At 49.7% G+C, this 23,819-nt stretch overlaps 1 protein-coding gene across 1 annotated transcript in view; it reads left to right on the top strand.

The window, feature by feature from the left end:
- Positions 1-23,819, top strand: part of ESR2 (estrogen receptor 2) — an 84,475-nt gene that overhangs the window by 58,052 nt on the left and 2,604 nt on the right. Inside the window, exon 8 of the mRNA XM_034767826.1 lies at positions 13,720-13,933. Coding sequence (XP_034623717.1) covers positions 13,720-13,909 — 190 coding nt within the window. The 3' untranslated portion in view covers positions 13,910-13,933. The remainder of the gene's footprint in view (positions 1-13,719; positions 13,934-23,819) is intronic.

Genomic DNA, 23,819 nt, shown 5'->3' with positions numbered 1-23,819 from the left:
CTTTATGCCCACCCAGCCGCAGGCTTGCTGGTTGTGTCTGCGGCTGAGGACAAGCAGGTTCACACCTCCTCGCCTTCCGAAAACAGAGGCCAAGAAACTCGATTTATTTGGGAGGAAAATTTATTCAACCACCAGCCTGCAATTCCGGGCAAACCATCAGGCCCTGTTTGGCCGGTACAATTTCATCCTCTGGGACGGTCTCAAAAAGTTCCAGGAATCCCTCTTTCGGGGTCTGGCCCAAACGTTTGACACCCTGGTAGAGGAGGATACTGTGGCGGCCAGATGCTCTCTGCAGATGGTATGGGACACAATGGACTCAGTGGCAGGGTGGTCACATCAGCAGTGGTTATGCGACGCAGCTCCTGGCTCCAAACAATGAGCCTCTCTTAAGAGATGCAGACCACGATTCAGGACCTTCCCTTTGATGGAGTTGGTCTCTTTTCTGATCAAACGGACGCCAGGCTGCATGGGTTGAAGGACACTAGAATTACCCTTCACTTGTTGGGCATGCACACTCCACAATCAGCCAGAAAGCCCTTCCGACTGCCACCACCGCCAAGACCCTGGCAACCCCGTCAGGGCTCTACTAGGAGACAGGATGCTAGCTTTAGTCGCCAATGCCCTTCTTCCTCCCACTCACCCACCCAGCCTGGGCCTGCCAAACACCTAGGGGGGCAGAAGCGATCATTTTGGGGGGGTGCCCGAGAGTGGCGCCCCAGTCAGCCAACCGGATCTTACCCACCTTTTCCTCAACTGCCTCTCTCCCTATTGCTTGGCCTGGTTGCAGGTTACGTCAAACCACTGGGTCCTGGACACAGTAGCTTGGGGCTATACCCTGCAATTCTTATCCACCCCTCCCTCCCACCCCACCCCACTTCCCCATCCTTCTTCAGGAGAAGCTCCTGGGCTTGGGGGCTGTGGAGGAGGTTCCTCGGACATGGAAGGAAGAGAATTCTATTCCTAAACCCCGAAGGCCAAAGGGGGCCTCAAGTCCATCCTGGACTTCAACAAGTCTCTCAAGAAGTTGAAGTTCCACATGGTCTCCCTGACCTCCATTATCCCTTCCCTGGATCCAGAGAACTGCTACGCCACTCTCGACTTAAAAGACGCTTACTTTCATGTCTCCGTATTCCCAGGACACAGGCGATTCCTGCATTTCATAGTGTCAGGGCACCACACCCAGTTCACAGAGCTACCCTTTGGCCTGTCTTCAGCCCTCAGGGTGTTCACAAAATGCATGGCACTGGTAGAGGCTTACCTGAAACGTTGAGGGGTCCAGATTGTCCCGTATCTTGATGACCGGCTCATCAAGGGCAGGTCTCTGGTGCAGGTGCAGAGGAGCCTTGATCTGGTGTGGTCCACATGCAGTGACCTGGGCCTGTTAATAAACACAGAAAAGTCCATGTTAACGCCAGTCCAACATATAGAGTTTATCGGAGCGGTTCTTGACTCCACACAGGTCAAGACCTTCCTTCCAGATGCGCGTTTTCAGGCCATGTCAGACCTGATCTCCCACGTAAAGAGCCATCCAAGACTATGCCTGTGACTGATGGGCTACGTACATGTAGGTGGTCAGCCATGCCCGACTTTCTGTGATCTCTGCTGGTGTGGCTGGCCTCATTCTATGTCCCCAGCAGGCACGATCTGGACTGTGTGGTCATGGTGCCGAGCCACATCCTCTTGTCCCTGGACTGGTGGCTGGATCCCGAGTCGGTGCTGAAGGAGTTCCCTTTGCGACTCCGTCTCGGACGCATCAGATCTGGGATGGAGCCCACCTGGGTGGGCTCAACACCCAGGGCCGCTGGCTACAAAACGATCTAGCCCTTTATATCAATGTCAAGGAGCTCAGGGTGGTTCCCATGATGGCACAGTTCCCGAAAGGTCTGGAGCGCCTTTACCCACATGTCTGGGACCTGAATTTTGTGCTGTCAAGGCTCATGGGTCCCCACTTCAAACCCTTGGCTTCCGCTCACTCCTGCGTCTCTCCTGGAAGGTCTCCTTCCTGGTCGCTATAACTTCAGCCCATAGGATCAGGGCACACACATTGGAGCTCCCTTATACGGTCTTTTATAAGGATAAGGTCCAGCTGCATCCGCACCTGGCTTTTCTGCCTAAGGTTGTCTCCCAGTTTCTTATTGGTCAAGACATATACTTACTAGTCCTTTGTCCAAAGCCTCATGCGCATACCCTGGATGTCAGATAGATGCTGGCCTTCTACATAGGGAGAACAAAGCCATTCCGTAAGTCAACACAGTTGTTCGTTGCAGTCACAGACAGGATGAAGGGTTGCCCAGTGTCTGCCCAGAGAATCTCATCTTGGATCACGGCCTGCATCTGCTACTGTTATGAACTGGCGAAGGTGCCTCTGCCGGTGATCGTGAAGGCTCATTCAATTAGAGCACAGGCATCTTCGGCAGCCTTTCTGGCGCAGGTGCCGATCCAAGAAATCTGTCAGGTTGCCACCTGGGCATCTGCCCACACGTTCGTGTTGCACTACACGCTGACCAAGCAAGCTCAAGACGACGCTGGCTTGGCAGAGCAGTGCTGCAAGACTGTGAACTCCGAGCCCACCTCCATGGATACTACTTGTGAGTCACCTAGAATGGAATTGATATGAGCAAGCACTCGAATAAGAAACGGTTACCTGCCTTTCGTAACTGTTGTTCGTAGAGATGTTGCTCATGTCCATTCCATTACCTGCCCTCCTGCCCCTCTGTCAGACTGAGAGGGTGTAGAGCTGGTGGCCCCTGATATACTGTGGCATGAGCGCAGCACTCCAGAAGTAGCCTAGTGGTACTGCTAAGGCAAAAATCTCTGAAGTTTGCACACGTGGGCACATGCACTCCTAGAATGGAGTGGATATGAGCAACACATCTTGAAGAACAACAATTACAAAAGGTAGGTAACTGTTTTTATCATGTTCTCCTTCCAGAATATGATTATCTTAATTGGCACATGGATCACTTACTGGATTGTTCCAGTAGAATCAAAACAGGCAGTGAGATCTTTGATCACAGGTCAGCTTGCAACATGGACCTCTCTGCATACTACTATTGATGCGTCTATTCACACCCTTCACCAGGTTCTCCCAGTGTCACAGCAGTTCAGGAGAGAACAAGAGGGTTATCAGATACTGTGGACTAAATTGATGGCATCTTGCACCCTAGCTGCAATCCTTTGGAGTTCTCAGAGAAGTCCAGAATACAGTCGAGGAACTCTCCTTCAAAGGGAACAAACTTTGTAGTCCTAAACTGATTGTACACTACATTCTTTAAAAGATTCTCGAGTTACATTGAGGTATTTGGCAATTGAATACCCCTTAGCTTAGAAGAAAACCTCTAGACATCAAATGTATTCCAGATAACCACCTGCGTTTTCATACAACTGGCCTTATCAAAGACCAGAAAGAGGTGTAGTAAGAGACCTTCGTCCACTATGACTGCAACCACTATAAGGCTGTTTCTGTCTTCCAAATAGTTCGACAGTCACTTTGAGAGCTGTCAGAAACCACTCATAGAGTAGCTATACTTGTTCCCTACCCCATTTGGGAATTCTTGCTGGCTTCCTGAAAATAAAATAAACAAAATTACCACAAACCAATGGATGCCATAGATGATATAAAAAGGTTACTTCTTCATCAAGTGCTTGCTCATTTTGATTCCAATTAGATATGCACATGCCGCGTGCACGGCCATTGGAAAGTTTTCCCCTAACAGGATCCATTAGGTCGGCTGTGGAGCCCCCTGGAGTGGTGCCTTCATGGCACTCACTATATACCCCAGCTGACCCGGTGCCTCCCCAGTTCCTTCTTACCACCCATGATAGTTGTTAGAAGTCTTGCTCTGCTTGATCTCCACGCTTCCCTAGCTCTCTAGATAGTTGTTGTTAGTTTGGTTTATAGTTCTTGTTTTTGGTTCCCCTCCACCCCAACTCTTCTTTTTGGGCTCCATGCCCAAGTCCCCGGGATTCAAGCCCTGCAGGTCCTGCTCTAAGCCATGCCAACGAGTGACCCCCATGACTCTTGTCTGACGTGTCTGGGGGAGGCTCATCAAGCCGAAAAGTGCAGGATCTGCAAAGGGTTTTGTCCTCTGACTAAAAAGGAGCAGGACTTTTGCTTGAAGCAGCTCCTTATGGAGGCGGCTCTTAACCCTCAGCCTCCTTCGGTGCAGCAAGACCCAGCACCGAGTATTTCGGTGCGCAGTGCCCTGGCAGTGGTAGTGGAGGGGGACCGAGACACGCGGCACCGACGCTTCCCAGCACCACAACCGGCGACATCGGCTCAGCACCGCCCCCACTCTCCTGATCAGAAGTGGCACTGGTAGGAGTGGTAGATATGCTGGAGGGTAGGGACATCATACAGAGGGACCTAGACAAATTAGAGGATTGGGCCAAAAGAAATCTGATGAGGTTCAACAAGGACAAGCGCGGAGTCCTGCACTTAGGATGGAAGAATCCCATGCACTGCTACAGACTAGGGACCGAATGGCTAGGCAGCAGTTCTGCAGAAAAGGACCAAGGGGTTACAGTGGATAAGAAGCTGGATATGGGTCGACAGTGTGGCCTTGTTGCCAAGAAGGCTAACGGCATTTTGGGCTGTATAAGAAGCTGCATTGCCAGCAGATCAAGGGACGTGATCGTTCCCCTCTATTCGACATTGGTGAGGCCTCATCTGAAGTACTGTGTCCAATTTTGGGCCCCACACTACAAGAAGGATGTGGAAAAGTTGGCAAGAGTCCAGTGGAGGGCAACAAAAATGATTAGGGGGCTGGAGCACATGACTTATGAGGAGAGGCTGAGGGAACTGGGATTGTTTAGTCTGCAGAAGAAAAGAATAAGGGGGGATTTGATAGCTGCTTTCAACTACCTGAAAGGGGGTTCCAAAGAGGATGGATCTAGACTGTTCTCAGTGGTACCAGATGACAGAACAAGGAGTAATGGTCTCAAGTTGCAGCGGGGGAGGTTTAAGTTGGATATTAGGAAAACCTTTTTCACTAGGAGGGTGGTGAAGCACTGGAATGGGTTACCTAGGGAGATGGTGGAATCTCCTTCCTTAGAGGTTTTTAAGGTCAGGCTTGACAAAGCCCTGGCTGGGATGATTTAGTTGGGGATTGGTCCTGCTCTGAGCAGGGGGTTGGACTAGATGACCTCTTGAAGTCCCTTCCAACCCTGATACTCTATGATTCTATGAAAGCCAGAAAAGGGTGGCTATCCCATGCTGATACCAGCTTCCCTGGAGCCAGCCACAGAGGTGCGTCCTGGAGGGGAGCACCCGGGAGCAAAGGCCGCAGCCCCGGCACCGTTGACTCGGGCCCCGAGGGGGGATCCATTGAGTCCGGTACCACTGGACTCCCCAACCCGCAGCGTGATGGAAGTCGAGCTACTTTCTACCCCAGACACCTTTGCAGTGTTGAGGGACCTTTATTGCCATGATGGCATCGGGGTCTCCTCAGCTCCACGCCAAGCTGGTGTTGATCCACCCTTTGGCACCAGAGGTTGAGCCGCGGCACTGTTCCCAACGCCGCTCAGAGTCCGGGCACCGCTCTCCATCGCAGCGCTGGTCGTACTTGCGGCGGCGGTCATACTTGCGGCACCGCTCCAGATCGCGTCGCTGTTCCAGGTCATGGCACCGCTCTTCCTGCTGGTTGCCGTCGTGAATCAGATCCCGGACCCGGCACCGTTCATCGTCTCAGCCCCAATCCAGGTCAAGATGCCGATCCAGGTCTCGGCACCGCTCTCCAGCTTCACGGCACCACTCCACGTCTCCCTCTGGCGCTCACCGACGCAGATTTGCTCAGCACTCCTCTGGCCCTCACGCTCCGGCTCTCACTCCTTAGGATTGGAAATGGGTTTGAGGTTTTTGGACCGTCGCCAGTCAGACCGTGGCCACCCTGATGTGGGGGAAGGGTCATGGCAGGCACGCGGACAGGGACCCACACAGAGACCCATCCAGTGGCCGTTTTGGGCTCCATGGGCATACCATCAGGCCCAGGGTACACCATCTGGAGCTTTCTGATTAGCTGCCTCCGAGCCACGGGTGCCAGAAGCCGCCGCCAGTCGGCCTGCTCTGGGGGGTATGGAAGAGGTGGCATGTGCTCTTCCCGCTTCAGGTCCTGCTCCGACTCCGGTCCCTGAGCCGGATCCTGCAGTTAGTGATGCAGGACATCGGGCCCCCGCACCGCAGGGAGGTCAAGGCGACCCTCTTTCCCCCGTGGCCGCCTCTTCCTCCTCTCCCGACAAGGCACTGGCAGACACCTCTATCTCCGGGCCACCCCCGATTGACATCCATGCCCACCAGGCCCTCCTGCGCAGGGTTGTGCGCAATCTGAACCTATAGGCCAAGGAGGTGGTGGAATCGGAGGATCCTGTGGTGGACATTTTGGCCCTGGAAGGCCCATCAAGGGTGGCCCTGCCTCTCATCAGGACCATCCAGACTAATGCCAAACCATCTGGCAGACCCCGGCCTCCATTCCCCCTATGGCCAAATGAGTGGAATGCAAGTACTTTGTCCCCTCGAAGGGGTATAACTGCTTATTCATTCACCCGCAGCCCTGCTCTCTTGTGGTTGCGGCTGTGAACGAGGAGTGAAACGGTCAGCCGGCCCCTGCACCCAAGTCGAAGGACGCCAAGCACCTCGACTAGTTTGGACGTAAAGTTTACTCTACATTGGGGCTTCAGCTCCGGATCGCCAATCAGCAGGTGTTCCTGAGCCATTACAATTTTAACTCCTGGAACTCCATGCTGAAGTTCAAGGAGCTTGTGCCTTCTGAGTCCAGAGAGGAGTTTGGGGACTTGGTTGATGAGGGCAAAACAGTGGCACAAACCTCTTTGCAGGCCTTGCTGGATGCTGCAGACTCGGCCGCTCGCACGTTGTCCTCCGGGATTGCCATGAGGCGCACCTCCTGGCTGCAAGCCTCTGTTCAGCAGATGCTGCAGGACCTATCCTTTGACGGGGAGGGTCTGTTCATGGAACAGACCGACTCTAGGCTGCACAGCCTTAAAGACTCGAGGGCGACAATGAAGTCACCCCGGCAACCCAGCGGAAACACTTCAAGCCTCAGCAACCGCAGCAGCGCTCCGACCCTCCTCAGCCAAGGCAGGATTTTTACTGATGGCAGGGGCGTAATGGCAGGAAGAAATCCTCTAACCTCCCGTCTGGACAAGGCCAGGGCCCCACCAAGCCATTGTCAGGCTCCAAGCAGGCCTTTTGAAGGGACGCCCGAGGACGGCATACCAGACTTAACCCCGGATGCTACCCTCCCTTTTTTTGAATCGTTTATCCCATTTCCACTATGCTTGGTTGCAAATAACCACTGATCGCTGAGTCCTTCGCATGGTGGAAGTGGGATACCCCCTTCATTTTGTTCCTGCCCGCCCTCCTTCCCCGTCTCTCCTTAGGGACCCTTCTCACGAGCAACTCCTTATTCAGGAGGTTTGGGTGCTCCTCACCATGGGGGCCATCGAGGAGGTTCCGAGGGAACTAAGAGGCAGGGGGCTTTACTCCTGATATTTCCTAAACCCCAAAGCCAAAGGGTGCCTTCGGCCCATTCTGGACCTGCGTGGGCTCAACAAATTCAGGGTCAAGTTGAAGTTCCGCATGGTCTCCCTGTGCACCATTATATCTTCCCTGGATCCTGGTATGCTGCCCTCAACATCAAGGACATGTACTTCCACATAGCGATACATCCGGCATACAGATGCTTCCTCCGCTTTGTGGTCAACCACGAACATTACCAGTTCATGGCCCTTCCCTTCGGCCTTTCCATGGCCCCCTGGGTGTTCACCAAATTTATGTCGGGCGTGGCTGACTTCTTCCTTCGATGGCGGGTGCAAGTATACACTTGCCTCGACGACTGGCTGATCTGGGGCCGCACTAGAGAGCAGGTGCAGTCCCACCTCCGCCTGGTCAGGGATATGTTTCTTCGGCTGGGTCTCCTCCTCAACATAGCAAAGTCGACCCTGGAACCGACCCAGAGAATAGAGTTCATAGGGGTGGTTCTGGACTCCATTCAGGCGTGGACCCTCCTGCCGGACTCTCGTTTCCAAACTATCGCGGGTCTCATTTGGGGCCTTCAGAGCTTCCCAACCTCGACGGCAAGACTCTGTCTGAGTCTCCTCAGCCACATGGCTTCATGTACATATGTGACCTGGCATGCCAGGCTCCGGCTGCTGCAAGCCTAGCTCGCTTTGGTCTATCGCCCGGGCCACAACAGCCTGAACTTGGTGGTCACTGTTCCAGAGCGGGTCCTCGCTTCCCTCCGCTAGTGGCTAGATCCCGGGGTGGTGTGTGAAGGGGTCCTCTTTCACAGCCCACAGCCTTCCTTGTCCCTGGTCACAGATGCGTCAGCCCTGGGGTGGGGCGCTCATCTCAGAAACCTTCGGACTCGGGGCCTGTGGTCCCCGTCCGCGCTGTCCCTGCATATCAACGTCCGGGAGCTGATGGCAGTGCATCTTGCTTGTCAGGCCTTCCAGGAGCACCTGCAAGGTTGTTGTGTGGCGGTTCTCATGGACAACACCATGGCCATGTTCTACATCAACAAGCAAGGGGGGCCCTGCTCCTCTCCCCTCTGCCAGGAAGCCATTCGAATCTGGGAGTTCTGTATAGTCCTCTCCGTTCACCTGGTGGTGTCCTTCCTTCAGAGGATCGAGAACACGCTGGCGGATCACCTCAGCAGGTTATTCCACTCGCATGAGTGGTCTCTGCGGCTGGATGTCATCCACCCCATATTCCAAAAGTGGGCGTTTCCCCAGGTTTGCCTCTCGCAGCAACCGGAAGTGCCCAGCTTTCTGCTCCTTCCAGGGTCGCTGTGCGGGCTCCCTCACAGATGCATTCCTGCTTCCCTGGACGGGTCGCCTGCTTTATGTCTTCCCTCCATTTCCCTTTGTGTACAAGGGCCTACTCAAGATCCACAGAGATGGGGCGAGGGTGATTCTGGTGGCTCTGGCGTGGCCCCGGCAGCATTGGTACACCACACTGTTGGCACTGTCCATGGACGTTCCAGTCCCGTTGCCTCTTCTTGCCGACCTGCTCACTCAGGATCACGGTTGCCTCTGTCATCCCGATCTGGGGTCTCTCCATCCTCTTCATGGCATGGATGCTGCATGGCTGAACTCTGTGGAGCTTCTGTGTTCAGACTCTGTACGACAAGTACTGCTGGGCAGCAGGAAGCCGTCCACTCGAGCCACGTATCTGGTGAAGTGGAAGCAGTTTTTGTGTTGCTGCGACCAGCACCACACCCTCCCCCTCCCGGCACCGGTGCCCCTCGTGCACCTGAAACAACAAGGCCTGGCGGTGTCTTCCGTGAAGGTTCACTTACAGCCATCTCGGCTTTTCACCTGGGCGTGTCTGGCTGCTCTGTCTTTGCCAACCCAATGGTTGCTCACTTTCTCAAGGGCTTGGACCGCCTCTATACTCAGATTCCGCAGCTCGTCCCTTCGTGGGACCTTAACGTGGTCTTTTCAAGGCTCATGGGGCCCCCATTCGAAATGTTGAACATGTGCTTCCTCCTGTATCTCTCATGGAAGATGGCTTTCCTTGTCACCATCACATCGGCAAGGTGCGTCTCCGAGCTGAAGGCCCTTACCTTGGAACCGCCTTACATGTTCTTCCACAGGATAAGGTACAGCTCAGACCTCACCTTGCCTTTCTTCCCAAGGTAGTGTCGGCCTTTCATACTAGCCAGGATATTTTCCTGACTGTTTTTTACCCTAAACCTCACGCTGGTCCCCTGCATTCCCTCAGTGTCCACAGGGCCCTTGCCTTCTACATCGAGCGCACTAAGCCATTCAGGCATTCAGGAAATTGACCCAGCTTTTCGTTGCGGTGGCGGATGGGATGAAGGGTCTCCCGGTCTCCTCTCAGAGTATCTCCTCATGGATTACATCCTGCATCCGTGCTTGCTATGAGCTGGCCGGCGTACCGACCCCAGCTCTCACTGCTCACTCCACTAGGAACTAGGCCTCGTCGGCGACATTCCCAGCCCAGGTACCGATCCAAGAAATCTGCAGGGAAGCGACTTGGTCCTTGGTTCATACCTTCACCTCACACTATGTCATTGTCAGAGTAGCCGGCAAGAAGGAACTGAGGAGGCGCCGGGTTGGCTGGGGTATATATTGAGTGCCATGAAGGCGCCACTTCAGGGGGCTCCACAACCAACCCAATGGATGCTGCTAGGGGAAAACTTTCCAACGGCCGTGCATGCAGCACGCGCACACTTAATTGGAATGGATATGAGCAACATATCTCGAAGAACAACAGTTACAAAGGTGAGTAACTGTTTTTTCATGCAGTTCCAGCAATACCGGATTTACAATGGCGCCACTGGCGCCAGGCCCACGGTCGAAAGGGGCCCTGGCCTGCTCGTCTCCGCCCCGCACTCTCTCCTGTGGGGTCAGAGAAGCTTGAAGCTGCCGGCTGCTGGGGCCTCCTTGGCAACCTCTGCCGGCAGCAAAGCTCCTCCCCCGCCTCTTTCCCCAGTGTGCTATGTTCCTTCCGCCCCCCCCCCCCCGCCGCCGCCGATCAGCTGGATCAGCTGCTTGCCGGCAGGAGGGGGGAGGAGGAGGAGCAAGCCGCAGCAAGCCGCTCCAGGGAGGAGGAGGAGAGGCGGGGGTGAGGCCTTGGGGAAGGGGCTGGAATTGGGGCATACCCCTCCAGCCCCCTGCGTGAGCACCCCCATGACTCCAGCCCACACCCACAGCCCTCTGCCCACCCTGACTGTTGCACCCCCTCACGCCCCGAGCCCCCTGCACTCCCCTCACATACCCTGAGCCCCCTGTCCTGACCCCTGCACTCCCCTCACACCTCCCCAGCCCTGACTCCTGCATCCCACCTCATGCCCCCCCAGCCTCTGCCCTGAAACCTGCACCCCACTCACACACACCCTGCCCTGACTCCTGCACCACTCCCCCCCACATCCCCACTCCCATCCTGAGAACCAAACAGGAGCTGCCCTAGGTAAGCGCTCCACACCCCAACCTCCTACCCCAACCCTGAGCCCCCTCCCTCACCCTAGCTCCTGGCCAGACCCCGCACCCGAACATTTTTTCCCAATATTTGGAAAGATCATTAAGTGGTCCGTTGAGACCCTCCGTGATTTTCAAGTGGTCTGTGGAAAAATAAGTTAGACTACAAGAACAATCAAGGTACCTCACTTTATTTTCATTTACTTGCTATTACATATAGGAGGAGGATGAAGAAAAAAAGAATGAAAAACGTGGGCAGGGGGAGATGAGAGAATGTTCTTTCTCTTGGCTGGGTCCCAAGGAGGAGCCCCAGAAATGAAGCTAAGCACAGGGCTGGAGGGCCCCATTAACTCTAAATCCATCACTGGTTGTCACGTCACCTGGGTTGGGGATACTGTCAGCTGATCCCCACGGTCTCCAACCTATCTGGGCAGTACAGCAGACATGGCCCTGCCCACTAGCTCCTCTCCATTCCCTAGCCCACCCACCACTTGCCTCCCCCCCCTTAAGGATTAGCCCTCTCCTCCACTCAGGCTTTTCTGGCAGCCCTGTTGCCAGGTATCCAGTTTATATTGGAAACTCCAGTAGAAAACAGGACCTGAGTGTCCGGTTAGCAGTGCTGACTGGAAACTAAATGTCCGGTTATAGGAGTAACCACATTAGCCTCCGCTCCTCCCACTCCCAACACCCACCCCAGAGGACTGGAGGAGAACCTGTCCTGATGCTGTGGGAGGAGGGGCAGCTCAATGCAGAAAGAGACAAAGAATGGGCTAGAACCAGGTAGGTACCCGCTTTAGGTGGGCAGGGGCGGATACTGTTTACCCCCTCCCCAGCCCTGCTGTGCTTGCAGTTTATCCCGACCCCTCCCTTGCTCCAGAGACCAACCCTAGCTCCTGCCCCACTGTGCTTTTACCCCCGGCCCCTTTTACAATCATTCCCCAGGGGGGCCCACAAATATGTTTGGTGCCGGGCCCACAAAAAGTTAATCCGGCCCTGAGTTCCAGGAGCTTCCTACCCCACAACCACCTTCCCTTTCCCTTTTCAGAGACTCCTCCCAAGAGAGACTATTACATGAAGAGGTGCAATTCCTTGTATCTCTTCTATTTCTCTTCAATTAATGGGAGGAGTTTTTGTTCCTGTTGCTGTCTAATTCCCAAAATTGACATCTCATTCTGGACTTGAGAGATCTGAACACCTTTGTTTGCCTGTTCACACTTATATTGGTGACCCTGGCTTCAATTGGATCCTCTAGGCTGGTTTGCCATTCTGTATCTGAAAGATGCATATTTCCATCCATCCAGTGCACAGGAAATACCCGTGGTTCGTAGGTGGGAAGACAAACACACTGCCAGTACATATGGTTGCCTTTCAGCTTGTCAGAAGCCCCAAGAATATTTATAAAATGTCTGGCTGTAGTAGCAGCACACCTAAGAAGGCAGGGCATTTTAGAATACCTATACCTTGACAACTGGCTGATTCAGGGAAGTTTTCCTCAGCAAATCACGAACAGCATACATCACATTCTACAGCAGTTCTCTATTTTGGGGCTTGATATCAGCCAAGACAAATCCTCTTTAAATTCCATTTTTTGAGTCAGTTATAGACTCCACCACAGTGAGGGCATATCTGCCATGAAGCAGATTTGACAATATATTTCTCCTCATAAATCAACTACAGACAAGCCCTCGGACACCAGTAAAAACATGTACAATTGCTAGGGCATATGGCTTTGTGCACATTTGTGACTCAATTTGCTGGAATTTGCTTTTGTTGTTTATTAGGATGGTACTTACCACCCAATAAACATCATCTAGACGTGGTGGTTCAGATTCCCCCAAACACCCTATTTTCCTTAAATGGTAGAAGAACCCAGATCAAGTCTGCAAGGGTGTTCCTTTTTCTCCATTGCTCCATACCAAGGTTCTAGTGATGGATGCTTCCACTTTGGGATGGAAAGGATCATCTGGACACACCTGGAGCTCAGGGCACGTAGTTGCAAGAAGAGTCTCAATTACACATCAACATATTGGAGCTCAGAGTGATCCAAATAGCATGTGCACATTTGTTCCTTACATCCAGGCAAAGAGCATCTGATTAATGACTAACAATTCCACAGCTACGTTTTAGATAAACAGGGAGGCGCCACATCTGCTCTGTGCCAGGAAGATATCATCCTGTGGACCTGGTGCATAAGCAATCAGGTAACGTTTTCAGCCTTTCATCTGCCATGGTGTGATACTTTGGGGTTCACCCAGGCCAGGAAGGGGTTCAGTCAACACTTGCCTTGCAACTGTGGATACCTCAAATGCTATGCTGCTGTGGCTCACAGCAATAGGCACCAACAGCCAGCAGACAAGCATGAAGATCTCATCTTGGCTTCCACCACTGAGTTACTCTTTGTAGGGGGACCTCAATAACCCTTCCAGACCCAAGTTCTCCACAAAAGCGTTTCTCTGCAGCGCTCAGCCACTCTCACTGTAACCCTCACAAAACCTTATTAAGTTGGCTGCTCTTTTAAAGAGACAATACACAGCAGCCTGTTAACTTAACTGGGGTTAAAATGATATAATCTTGCTATTATGTTAAGAGATTGTGAGGATGAAGATGGTTAAGTCCTTAGCAATTTTGAAACTATGAATAAAAAAGAGGGGTGGTGTTGACTTCTGAACTTGTCATTGCCTCCCATTCCTAAAACCCCACTCGGATTAAATGTATTTAAACTACTTCTGAGTGTTGACTTGTTGTTGTTTTTATTTACAGTAACAAAGGTATGGAGCACCTTCTGAGCATGAAGTGTAAAAATGTGGTCCCTGTCTATGACTTGCTGCTGGAAATGCTGAATGCACACACACTTCGAGGTCAAAGAAAGTCTGCAGTCACAGATTCTGAATTTGGCACATCAGAACAAACTGATACTAGAGATGATACGCGGAATATGGCAGAACAGTAACTTTATAATTACCTGGAAGATCAGGTTTGTAGGAAAGTGTGAAGCAAAACAACATTGTTTAGAGCTATCGAAAACTTGATATGTCTCATGAATCTTAGACAACCTTTTTGGGGCCCTATTCTAATCTTTCAGATTTGCACATGTTTATCTTGGATAAGGCTGTATATCACCACCTGTATTGTGCAAAGCACATCTTGTCCATGTTTCTGACATAATACTTTGCACTTACACTAATGCTTTCTGTCTGAGACTTATGAACACAATACCCCTGTGAGACTGGAAATTATTATTACCCCTTTTTAAAAAATGGGTAAACTGAGGCAGAGAGAAGCTAAGTGACTGGCTTAAGAACCAACAGCAAGTCAGTGGAGAGCTGGGAATAGTGTCCTGACTCCCAGTTCTTGCTTTAACCACTGGACTATGTTTTCTGTCAATATATCAACATATGAAGTGTACAGCTGTTACATCATATGGGAGAGATTTGATTATGTGTATATGATGACGATCCCTGGGGAAATGCCTACATTTCAGTTAACATGATTAAAATGCCAAGACACATGCAAAATTTAAATGAGTTTATTCTTTGTATGATTATGCAATGGATGCAGATGGATCACAGAAACACTTTCTCAGGCTTCATTTGAGCCACTCAGAATTGTTTCTGGGACCACTTTAAAGACCAGCTCCATAAACATAAAAACAAGTTTCTTTGTTTTGTGAGCCTACTCTTAGTATTTGAACTGTTTCTTTGTGCATGGTTCTCAACTGCTTAAAGGTTGACTTGACTGCTTAGTCATTTTCATTTAATACCACATTTTAAAATTTATTGTCACTGAGATTAATGTGCTGTTGTTTTGTATATTTATAATGACTTAATGTGTGATAACTTTATGTGTAGGTATGAAGGATCAAGAAATTAATGTTTATTATGTGCATTAGTAAAAATAATGTGATACAGTCCATTGAACTATTTTTTTTAAATGGTTTCCTAGGCAAATTCCCAATCTTCCCTTCACTTCCATCTTGAGTACAGAGGTGTCTAGCAGTATTGTCAGGTTCTTGGGGTTCTGGTAATGCAGGGTACATAACATGTAGCATGAGCAGAGATGAGGCTCAGCTGAGAACTGCTTTTACTTACATGACTCAGTTTTGCTCTCTTATTTTCAAGAGGAAGTTGCATGTAACTTGCTTTGCTAGGGAAGCTGTACCCTAAGTTATGCTTTTTCAACCCTCCTAAAAGAAGCCTAAATGAGAGAGGGAAAAATGCCTCTAGAATAAATTCATGGAGGATAGGTCCATCAGTGACTATTAGCCAGGATGGGCAGGGATGATGTCCCTAGCCTCTGTTTGCCAGAAGCTGGAAATGGATGACAGGGGATGGATCACTTACAAAGTGCACTGCTTCATGTGTGGCAATTCATTATTGGCATGTCACTAAATATGTAGTCATATGAAATATCTGTCTTGTTGATTTCTGCAGCTGTCCAAGGTGCACTGAGTCTGAGAGGACATATAATATGGCCCATAGCCTCAGTTGGAAAATAATAAAATACTTTTTCTGTCATTTGCTTATGTAATATTCTGTTTTATGATGGAATTAAACTCATTAGCCTTTGATAATAACACTGGAGATTAATGAACTTGACTAGATACCATAGTGTTTAGTTGTATATTGTGGTCATTTTAGTTATGTGACTACACTAAATTAGAGATTGATTTGATGTCCATCTAAGTCAGGGTTCGGCAACCTTTCAGAAGTGGTGTGCCGAGTCTTCATTTATTCACTCTAATTTAAGGTTATGCGTGCCAGTAATACATTTTAACTTCTTAACGTTTTTAGAAGGTCTCTTTCTATAAGTCTATAATATATAACTAAACTATTGTTAATATATAACTAAACAATTGTATGTAAAGTAAATAAGGTTTTAAAAATGTTTAAGAAGCTTCATCTAAAATTAAATTAAAATGCAGAGCCCCCCAGACCGGTGGCCAGGACCCCCGGGCAGTGTGAGTGCCACTGAAAATCAGCTTGCGTGCCGCAGGTTGCCTACCCCTGATCTAAGTCAATGGGGAGGCTTTCTGGTGATTTCTATGGGATTTGGATCAGGCCCTTAATAGGGAAATGTTGTTGGTTCATTGCCTGGTTGGTATCAGTGGCATATTGTGAATATTACTCAAGCTTTTGATCTTGACATTTTGAAGCCAAGGACATTGTATTTTACAGGAAGGGTAAACACAAGTGTTTTCAATGAATCAGGTTCTGATTTGTAGACTTGTTTTGATCTCCTACTATAACAAATGTTGAGGACAGTCTTAATTCATACTTGCTAACTTTAAAAAAACCACAAGGATATTGGTGTATTTTAATTTTCTTATATTAGTGCAGCAGTTCTCAAACTGTGGGTCGGAACCCCACGGCTTTAAATGGGATCACCACGGCTGGCATGAGACTTGCTGGGGCCCGGGGCTGAAGCCTGAGGCTGGGGCCCGGGGCTGAAGCTTGAGGCTGGGGCCCTGGGTTGTGGGGCTCAGGGTGCAGGCCCCCTGCCTGGGACTGAAGCCCTTGAGATTCAGCTTTGGCCCCCCTGCCCGGAGCGGTGGCGCTCAGGCTTTGGGGCCCCCCCACCTGCGGCAGTGAGCCTCAGGCTTCAGTCCCCCTTCCGGGTGTCATGAAGTAATTTTTATTGTCAGAAGGGGGTCGCAGTGCAATGAAGTTTGAGAACTGCAGCACTAGTGTAATAGCTACTGTAACTAATGGACAGAGAAAATACAGATGTCGTTTTGAATTCACTGGTGCCTGTTTTGAGTGAAACTGTACTGAGCAGTACTAATGAGCAAGCAATAGGGCATGCAGATGCTTTGCAGGTTTCCCACACAACACTATCAGTGCATCTCAATCCTCTCCTACTTCATCCCTTGCTCCTCGGTTCTGGGCCTTTCAAGCAGAAGCTGTCAACTGTGCCTCTTTGTAAAGAATTATGTGATGGTTTTGTGATCTAGAATGATGTGAGCAAATTAACTTCCACTTGTGAGCTCATCATGGATTGAATTCAGGTCTCTATAGGTAAAAGATTAACATATCTGTCCACTGTGCCTTTCCCTAGGTACACCCCTGGAATCAGATAACATTCTTGTAAGCTGTAGCCTGAAATAATTCCTTGATTTGAGAGATGAGGCAGGCAGTCTCACGGCATTTCAGATGTGTGCTTTAAATATGATTTGTTTGCGGTAACATGCACTAGATATTTTCCATTTATGCTGCATTTAGTAAGACATCCTACTTTACACCATTTTTCTTGACTGAAACCTGCCATGGTGCAACTAAGCCCTGTGGTGTCAGACTGCATTATGTTGGTCTGACACCACCAACTCCACTCTGTTCCTTTCGACTGGTATGCTGCCTACAGGTTATAGACAGAGGGAGCAAAGAATAGTGGTATTCTTCTTCAAGTGCTTGCTCATGTCCATTCCATGCTAGGTGTGTGCGCACATGAGCACTGTTGCTGGAAATTTTTCCCATAGTGGTATCTGTTTGGCCTACTCTAGCACCCTCTGCAGCTGTATGCATATGCACTGGTATAAAAGGATGCCACCGACCCCACACCCTCTGTTTCTTCTTGCCACCTGTGACAGTTGCTGGTATAACCCTTTCTTGCTCTGACAAGGTTTCTTCCCAGTGGTTCTGGACTCTTCCTTCATAATAGTTTAGTGTATATAGTTTTTGCAAGTTGTGGTAGTGTATATAGTTAGTGTATACAGTTCCTGTCCTCAAAGAACTTTTCAGAACCCGGCTTCAACCCTTGTGCCTATTGTGAGTGACCCGCACTTGAGTTGCTTAACGTGCTTGGGGCCCCGGTACTAGGGGAAAACCCCAGGGATTCCATATGGTACTGGGATTTCAGGGACTGGCACCTTGCCAGGGAGTGGGATGCCAGGATCAGGTGGGGTTTGCCCCTGCATGATACCAGGGGAGCTGGTGCCGGGAAGATGCTTGACGCACCCTGTTCCCTCCTGTGGCCCTACTGGAATCCTTGGGGTTTTCCCATAGTACCGCTCCTACTCGGTGGTATCCAAGAGACGGGCTACCGCTCCCTCCATCTTGGCACCGGATCCAGACCCCAGTACCTGGTCTGGTATCGAAGTCCAGGAGATGCCCCTAGTGGACATAGTCAAGGCATAGGAAGGATTCCCTCCTCCGGTGCAAACCTTCTCGTCCTCCCCAGATAAAGCTGTTGCAGGTCCCAGCAGCCTACTTCCCTAGGATGATTTCAGGGCCCATTAGGACCTTCTGAAGCAGGTCGCTTCAAACCTGGGCTTCGGAGATAGAGGAGCTCAAACAGACATCACACAGGCTTATTGATATCCTGGCTGAAGCAGCTCCCTCCAGAGTGGTCCTGCCCATCAGTGAGGCGGTGATGGGACCAGTCAAGGCCCTATGGCAAACTTCTTCTCTGGCCCCCACTTCATAGAGGGCAGAGAAAAAGTACTATGTGCCAGCAAGCTGGTTTGATTACCTGTGCTCGCACCCTCCCCTAGTGGTATCTGCAGCTAATGAAAAGGACAGGCAGGGCTAGTTGAGTGCTACCCCGAAACAAAAAGATGCTAAGAAACTGGACCTTTTTGGAAGAAAGGTTTATTCCATGGGTAGCCTCTAATTGCATATCGCCAATCAGCAAGCCTTGCTGGTGAGATACAGTTTTAATCTCCCTGAATAAGTTCAGGCTCCCTGCTCTCAAGAGTTGACGCTTTGCGGCCCTCTTAGAAGAGGGTAAGAATGTGGCCAGGACCTCTCTCCAGGTGGTTCTGAATGCTGCCAACTCGGTGGTCTGGACAGTGGCCTCCGTGGTCACTATGAGGCACTGTTCCTGGCTCTTCTGATCTTCCCCATGAGGTCCATCAGTTAATCCAGGACCTCCCATTTGAAGGCTCCTCCCATTTCTCGGAGCAGACAGACACAAGACTTCATGGACTGAAGAACTCAAGGTCCACCCTATGACCCTTAGGACTATATGTTCCGTCTGCCTCCAGAAAACATTTCAGGCCCTAGCAGCTTCCTCGGTTCTCGGGAGCTGCAAGACAGGCACCCCACAAAAGAAAAGTCAGAGGTTATAAACAGTGCCAACCATTCCCATCCACCTCAGCCTCCCAGTCAGAGCCTCAGAGTTACTCTGGCAGTCTCAAGCAGGCCTTTTGAAGGTGAGCATGAAGGTGCTGTACCAGTCACCATTTCAGGTCTGCCCCTCCCCCTCCCATTTCATTTTTGGACCATCTGTTGCTCTTCAGCCCAACTTGGGCATCCATAACATTGGACCAATGGGTCCTGAGTACAGTGACAATCAGATATACCCTTCAGTTTTTATCCACCCCTCCCTTCCACCCACCCTCCACTCCTGTCCCTCTTCAGGGACCCTTCTCACGAGGAACGCTTTATCCAGGAGATGCAATCCCTTTTACGTATGGGGGCTGTGGAGGGAAGTTCCTTAAGACTTGAGAGGGAAGGGGTTTTACTCCTGATATTTCCTAATCCCAAAGGCAAAAGCGGGGCTCCAGCCCATCTTGGACCTGTGTCACCTCAACAGAAATCTCAAGAAACTGAGCTTCCGCATGGTCTCCCTGGCCTCCATCATTCCCTCCCTGGATTCTGGAGACTGGTATGCCACCCTTGACTTAAAGGACACATGCTTTCACATTTCTATCTTCCGTGACCACAAGATTTCTCAGGTTGTAGTGGGTCATTGCCACTACCAATTCACCGCCCTTCTGCCTATCGGCAGCCCCAAAAGTTTTTACGGTGTGTATGGGATTGTAGCAGCCTTCCTCAGATGTTGAGGCATTCAGATCTACCTGTTCCTCGATGATTGGCTGATCAAAGGTCAGTCACAGGCTCTTGTGCAAGACAGCATCAGCACGGTCCGAATCACGTTCAGGGTGCTGGGCCTGCTGATAAATGAGCAGAAATCAACTTTTGTTCCGGTTCAGAGAATAGAATTTATTGGTACCATGCTCGACTCGACCTAAGCCAGGGCTCTCCTGCTGGCAGCCCACTTCCAGACCATGACAAACCTGGTATCTAAGGTCATAGTCCACCCAATCACGACAGCTTGAGTATGCTGAAGCTACTGGGTCACATGGCGGCTTGTACTTACATGGTTCAATATGCAAGGCTGCGCCTCAGGCACCTCCCAGATGGGGCTAGCGTCAGTATAGTCCCTGAGCAGACACCACTTGGACTCAGTACTTACAGTCTCTCCCCTGCTTCTCGCCTCCCTCGGCTGGTGGAAGGAACCAAGGTGGGTGGGTAACGATGGAGGTGCCCTTCGTTGCCCCACTACCGTCTGTGTCTTTAGTCTCAGATGCGTCAAACCTAGGGTGTAGAGCCCATCTCAACAACCTCAGGGCTCAGGACCTCTGGTCCCGGGAAGAGCTCTTCTTGCACATAAATGTCAGGGAACTCAGAGCAGTGCGCCTGGCTTGTGAAATGTTCCTTCCCCAGGTCTCAGGCAAGGTGGTTCAAGTCCTGGCAGACAATACAGCAGCCATGTTCTATATCAACAAGCAAGGAGGGGCCCGATCCTCTGCCCTGTGTCAGAAGGCAGTCGATCTATGGGACTTCTGTGTGAGACACTCCATTCATCTTGAGGTGTCTTACCTCTCACTCCACCTGGATCTGATTTCAGAAGACAATGGCTGGTTGCTTCACCCGAACCTCGCCTCCCTGCACCTAACTGCATGAATGCTGCATGGCTGAACCCTGAAGAACAGGCCTGCTCAGAACAGGATCGATGAGTCTTGCTAGGCAGTAGAAAGCCTTCCACTGTTTGGTCAAGTGGAAACATTTCACTTGTTGGGCCTCTGAATGGGATCNGATATGGAGAGGGATCCCATTCAGAGGCCCAACAAGTGAAATGTTTCCACTTGACCAAACAGTGGAAGGCTTTCTACTGCCTAGCAAGACTCATCGATCCTGTTCTGAGCAGGCCTGTTATTCAGGGTTCAGCCATGCAGCAGGCTTACGGGTTCCCATATCGAACCATTAGCATCATGCTCCCTACTACTTATCTCCTGAAAGATTGCCTGCATGGTGGCGATCACCTTGGCCAGAAGGTTCTCTGAGATCAAGGCCCTTATGTCAAGGACAAGGTCCGACTGCGCCCTCATCTGGCCTTCCTGCCAAAGGTGATATATCAATTCCACAACAACCAGGTCATTTTTCTACCTGTCTTCTTCCCAAAATCTCACAAGAACGACGGCTTCATACATTGGATGTTAGGCAGGCCCTCACCTTTTATATTGATAGGACTAAGCCCTTCCGCAAATCCACGCAACTGTTTGTGGCAATAGCGGAAAGGATGAGAGGGCTACCTGTGTCAACCCAAAGAATCTCATTCTGGATAACCACTTCTATTTGGGCTTGCTATGAATAGGCAAATATCCCACCTCCAGCCATCATTACTGCTTATTCCACAAGAGCACAGGCTTCATCAGCAGCATTACTTGCACTGGTACCAATCCAGGACATCTGCAGAGCTGCAACCTGGTCGTTGGTTCATACCTTTGCGTCCCACTATGCCATCATCCAACAGGCCCAATGCCAGTTTCAGGAGAGCAGTGTGGCAGTCAGCACATCCATGAACTCTGAGCCCACCTACTGGGGTACTGCTTGTGAATTACCTAGCATGGAATGGATATGAGCAAGCACTCGAAGAAGAAAAAACGGTTACTAACCTTTTGTAACTACTGTTCTTTGAGATGTGTTGCTTATGTCCATTCCATGACCCACCCTTCTACTCTCTATTGGAGTTACCAGCAAGAAGGAACTGAGAGGGTGCAGGGCTGGCAGCACCCCTTATACCAGCTCATGTGCACATGGCTCCAGAGTGCGGTAGATCTGACCCAACTTATACTACTGAGGGAAAAATCTCTGGCAACAGTGCATGCAGCACGCACACACCTAGCATGGAATGGACATGAACAACACATCTCAAAGAGCAATAGTTACAAAAGGTTAGTAACCAATTCTTCACAGAATACAAGCAACATGAAATGTTCTGATACTGTGAGAAGAAAAGGGAGCCAAAAGTGGGAAGTATCATGGAGAGAGCCAGGCGAGGGGAAAACAGTATATGGAAAATGAGGAAGGGAACAGAGGGGGGAAATGGAGGTAAAATGGTGTCTCACATTTCAGGGATAGGGGTTCCACAGTGCCCCATGTTTTAGGAGTCTTGGTCCCACATTGCAGCAGTAAGAGGTTAAGATGTGTGGACTTGAATGATTTGTTGACAAATCATTTTCTCTGTACAGGTACTTGTTCCCATGATTTGTATCAGCCCTATGGTTATCTTAAAGGTTGAAAGGTAGAAACCTGTGGAAAACATTACCTTTTGTTAATTGAAAACTTTTCCCCAGAGATGGCATATTAAATATTGATAGATGTTATATTTCTCTGCTAGAATTGTTTGCTATTTTAATATCTTTATTGTGGTTATATTAAGGAGAACTTATTGTAGTAGCTGAAGTCCTTCATGATCTCTCAATGTTTTCCTTTATTCCTGGCCTCCTCACTCCACTAAAGCCGCTGCCAATGATCTGTAACTTCTGAGGCTATGGCCATTCCTGGAAGATAGATTTATATAGAGAGATATACACACACTATTTAGAGCAGCTTACAGGTGATTCAGCTTAGAATATGAAACTGACAGAAAAGGAGTTGCACATCTAGGGCTGATCCTGCCAGATGCTGAGCTCCCTCAGCTTCCACTCACATCATTTGAATTTGAAGACCAATATCCTTCCAACTCAGGCCCTTTATTTCCAGGGCCTATTTCTGCAAATGAACCCTTATCATCTAATTGTGCACTGCAGTATCCAAAAAGTTTGGCTCTATCCATTATAACATTTTTGAATCTTGAATTATGAATTTTTGAAAGGCATGGCACAAAATGCATGCTTCTGAATCTCTGAGGTTGTCTGAATGATACCATGTAGACATGTATTGAAGTAGCTGTTCCACACTAGAATACACTTTGGCACAGGTGTACTAAAAATATGGTTGTAATTACAGCATGGGATTTTAATGCACAATGGTACTGTCAAAATATATATATTTTGTTTGAGGAGCCTACATATGAATGATGAATGTTTGTAATTTTTTTTCATACTTTGATGGCCAAGATTTTCAAGTGACTAGTGATTTTTGGGTGCCTCCACTTTTGAGTGGCCAATTTTAGATATCTTAAAGGGGTATAGTTGGCTTTATCCCAGCCTTTCCTGATGGTCTCTCACAGGGGGAGTGTTGAGGCCAGCTGATGGGAAGAGAGAAGGCATTATAGTTTGAGGAAGGGGTGGGGCTGGAGCATGGGGCGCTCTGCCATTCCTTTGTTGGCAGAATGGTCTGTAGGAGCCTGTTGTAGCTGGTGTACACCTTGTGGCTGCTTTACCTTGCACGGGGAGAGGTTGGAAGGAGATATCCTCCTTTACACTCGGCATAGCTGAGGATTGTGTCCTTATTGTAAACGGAGTGGCTGCTTGGATTGCTGCATAGGTGGGAGGTTGAGAATAATGAGGACACATCTACTTTTTCTTACTTCTTTGAGAAACAGGCATGTTACACTAGTGCTTCTATTTATATCCCACTAAGGTGTTGATTCAGCAAGGCAATTAAGCATGGGCTTGAGGCTGACTCGATGCCTAAAATGATACTGAAGAAAATTATATAAGCATATACAAGAGAAGTAGATGGATTGTTGAAATGTATACTGAACATTACATATACTATCTATCTAAGACCACAATTCATGTGAGATAACTGATAATAAATTATAGCGGTTGTATATTAATGAATTACCATTATGTTTTAGATAATTTTAATGTATGTATATTCTTTGAGTAACAAAAATAGCTAATATTAGAA

This window comes from Trachemys scripta, chromosome 4 (genome assembly GCF_013100865.1).
Source record: "Trachemys scripta elegans isolate TJP31775 chromosome 4, CAS_Tse_1.0, whole genome shotgun sequence".
NCBI classification, from domain to species: domain Eukaryota; kingdom Metazoa; phylum Chordata; order Testudines; family Emydidae; genus Trachemys; species Trachemys scripta.
The sequence above is the reverse complement of the archived record's forward strand: the minus strand, read 5'-3'. Positions and strand labels throughout refer to the sequence as shown.